Source organism: Agrilus planipennis, unplaced genomic scaffold (assembly GCF_000699045.2).
Source record: "Agrilus planipennis isolate EAB-ADULT unplaced genomic scaffold, Apla_2.0 scaffold77, whole genome shotgun sequence".
Classification (NCBI taxonomy): Eukaryota; Metazoa; Arthropoda; class Insecta; order Coleoptera; family Buprestidae; genus Agrilus; species Agrilus planipennis.
The window spans coordinates 1137795-1141261 of record NW_020439413.1 but is presented as its reverse complement, the minus strand read 5'-3'; the positions used below and the strand labels follow the sequence as shown (position 1 = coordinate 1141261).

The 3467-nt window shown below is 41.2% G+C and overlaps 1 protein-coding gene across 1 annotated transcript; it reads left to right on the top strand.

Annotated features, from left to right (window-relative positions):
- Nucleotides 1–2034: 2034 nt before the first annotated feature.
- Nucleotides 2035–2973, top strand: LOC108734265. The gene is made up of 4 exons (XM_018465743.1): nt 2035–2116; nt 2160–2399; nt 2454–2596; nt 2713–2973. The coding sequence occupies exons 1-4, from the start codon at nt 2035–2037 to the stop codon at nt 2971–2973; spliced, it is 726 nt and encodes a 241-aa protein (XP_018321245.1).
- Nucleotides 2974–3467: the final 494 nt, after the last annotated feature.

The window sequence follows — 3467 nt, the reverse complement described above, 5'->3', positions numbered from 1 at the left end:
CATGGCCTTACTTCCAAAGATACGTAGATTAATGACATCTGGTATAGCTCCGGTCCAGATCTCCATAGCCGTTTTGTTGTCTAATCCTGATGCAATTGACGTGTTTCGTAAATTAACCGCAGTGTTCACTGCTTCTGCCCAAAAACGCTTAGGTAATTCTGCATCGAATAAAAAACATTTCGCTTTCACTATTACTGTACTTTTAAACCGCTCGCAGAGACCGTTCTGTTCCGGTGTGTATGCTCAAGTTTTTTGATAGACAATTCCAGCAAATTCTGAGAATTATTTAAATTCCTTTCCACAGAATTGTACCATTGTCTGTCCTGAACACTTTCAGCTTCCTACCCGTCTTCAAGAAATATACAAATGCCATCCGACTATAGTCATTGACGAATAACAAGAAGTATTTCTTTATACCAATTGATCTGGTTTCCATTGGCCCACAAACATCTGCATGTACGACATCGAGAAGTTCCTTGCCTCTGTTTCCAATATGACTGAAAGGCAACCTGGCCTGCTTTCCCTCATAGCACACACAAAACAGTTCGTTTTACTGACCTAAGCCTTTTTCAAGTATGACATTCCTTTTACAGCTCCATGTCTCATCACATTGAGGTCTTTGCTGTTCAGATGACCAAATCTTCTATTCCACACACTCTCTGAGACAGAAGTCAACAAACAATCTACTTGCTTGATTCTCAACTTATAATCACCTCCGATCAAACTGCAGTTGCTGCAAGTTGATTCTTTTGGTTATAAATATAACAATGCTTCGCATCAAATGTTATTATGCCTCTCTTGCTAATTAACTGGCTGACAGATAATAAGGTGCTCGGTATCTTCAACAACTGTAGTTATGTGTTCATCTTCACAGTCTTCAACAGGAATTTTTCTTGTTTTTTTTTGACCCCCTGCTTCGGAACGTCCTAGACGTCTCACAGGGGAGAAATACTTAAAAACTAAATCTGATTTCGATCTTTTGTTCAGCACGGTAGTATTAGACCCTTGAGTAGTGAATGGGCAAGTCCAATCCATATGGCGTCCAAACGCTCAACAGTTGATTATCGCCGCCTAAATAAACAGACAGTACCAGAAGTTACCCAATCTCATTAATCGATGACTTACTACACCAGTGTCATAGTTGCTCAACATTCTCAACCTTTGACCTCGTGAAAGCCTACTATCAAGTTCCGGTGGCTGATGAGGATATCTTCAAGACCGCTATCACAACTCCATTCGGCCTGTTTGAATTTTGCGTGATGCCTCCTGGTCTCAGAAATGCTACCCAAACCTTCCAACGTCACATGGGTAACAATCGTCGTAACTTAGACTTGTTTCACTGATGACTTAATTGTTTTCTCCAAATCCCCCGAAGAGCATGTCAAGCATTTGGAGGTTATTTTTAAGATCTTGCAGGAGAGTAACCTGGTTATTGATCCTAGTAAGTGTTCCTTCGGAAAAGAAAATATTCTATACCTGGGTTATCATCTTGACAAAAATGGATTCACAGCTCCATCGGAGAAGGTTGAAGCCATCCTGAAATTTCCAACCCCTGAGACTATTTCTGATCTCCGACGCATTCTTGGTATGTTTAATTATTACCTTCGCTGTCCAACATATCATCACCCGTTGTTACTGTGGTTTTGTCACTTTCAGTATTTATCGACTACAGACGCTTCCGACCATGCAATTGGTGCTTCATTAGAGCAATTCGAAGATGGTATCGGGAAACCTCTCGGTTTTTTTTCTAGAAAACTTAGCCCTACTGAAACTCGTTACAGTACCTACGACACAGGGCTCCTTGGTATCTTTTCCAGCATCAAATTCTTCCGGCTTATTCTGGAGGATCGCTCATTCGTGATCAAGATTTATCATCGCCCCTTATGGTACGCTTTTGCTCAGAAAGTAAGAAAAGCGTCCCCTTGACAGCGCAATCAACTCAGCTTCATCTCTGAATTCACCACTGAGATTGTTTATGTAAAGGGAGAAGAGAATGTTTTTGCGGATGGCCTGTCGAGAGTTAACGCCATCAACATGCCCACAACACTAGATTTTCATATGACTGAAAACGTCCAACAACTCGATCAAGAGCTTCAGAATCTATTAAACGACGACCGTACTCTGAAACTTCTACTAACCTAAACCTGTTTGTAAACAAGCTGTCAACGTTTTTCACGGTCCTTCTCATCCCAGTCGCCGCACCACAGCTCGTCAATTGAAGGAGAAGTTCGTTTGGCCTTGGATTAAACGTTATGTTCTCCAATGGTCCAGGGAGTCCATCGCTTGCCAGCGCTTCAAAATTAAAAGACACAACCGCATTGATTCGCGACATATCGATATTCCAGACAATTGCTTTGATCACGTCTATTTAGACATCATAGAACTTATAGAGGTCAACGGTTTTCGTTATTGTCTGACTATGATAGACCGTTTCTTTCGTTGGCCTGTTGCAGTGCCTCTACCCAACATTCAAGCCGATACCATTGCATCTGCTTTTTTCAACTATTGGGTCGCGCAGTTTGGTACTCCTCTCACGATTACCACCGACCAGGGTACTCAGTTTGAGTCAAGACTGTTCAAGTCTCTTACGCACATGGTTGGTGCTCTACGCAAATACACTACACCATACACCATCAGTCAAATAGAAATGCCGCAGAACTCTTAAAGCCGCCTTAATGTGTGGTGTTCCTAAATCTTGGCAATCTCCAATAGTCACGCTTTAAGGAAGATTTTAATGCATCACCAGCTCAACTCATGTTTGGAACAGAGCTTCGTATACCTGGCGAGTTCCTCTTGGATGTTGATACGCTGATTCTTCGGATAAAGTCGCCAGTGCAAACGCTGGTTCCGCGTGTCGAATCGGTGGCCACTACCTCGAAGGTTAATAGGAAGTGTTCGCCAGATCTGTGGCCACCAGACAAGGTTGAGCGCGAATTCGAACCTGTCACTAAGTTAACATCGACGATTAGATAGGACGTGACATGTTATATCTTTTATCATTCATCATCTTCATATGTATCAAACCAACATTCAACTTTTATGAATCTTTTGTATCTTCTTTTCTTGTTATAAATGTTAAGGACTTAGCTAACTTAAAAATATTTTGATCATGAGCTCGTCGGGTGTGCACGCGTGTTTTCCTATGGTCTAAAAATTTAGTTGTTAATACTAAGGGTATTAAGTGTAAACTATGTTTTCAAAGCTACCATGCTCAATGTGTACAAATAAAAGATCCGGTTTATAAAGCATTGAATGATAACTGTAGCAGCAAAAATATAAATTTCTATATTTTAACTTTCTCAGAAACATCTTGAATGGTTGGAAATTTTGTACATCAGTGGTCGGGTGCACAGACCCTTCAGGTCGGGGTATGCGTACCACTAATACTGAGAAATGCAGGTACCTGAACAGCAACATACCATTTTGTATAATATAGTCGATAAGGTTCGAATTTTGCAGCCAGTACG

Excerpts from the sequence above, each read along its gene's own strand:
- LOC108734265 (XM_018465743.1), top strand. The coding sequence starts at position 2,035 with ATGCCCACAACACTAGATTTTCATATGACTGAAAACGTCCAACAACTC. Across the intron at positions 2,117-2,159 it reads GAATCTATTAAACGACGACC|CTGTCAACGTTTTTCACGGT; the intron begins GTACTCTGAAAC and ends TTTGTAAACAAG. Across the intron at positions 2,400-2,453 it reads AGAACTTATAGAGGTCAACG|TGCCTCTACCCAACATTCAA; the intron begins GTTTTCGTTATT and ends GGCCTGTTGCAG.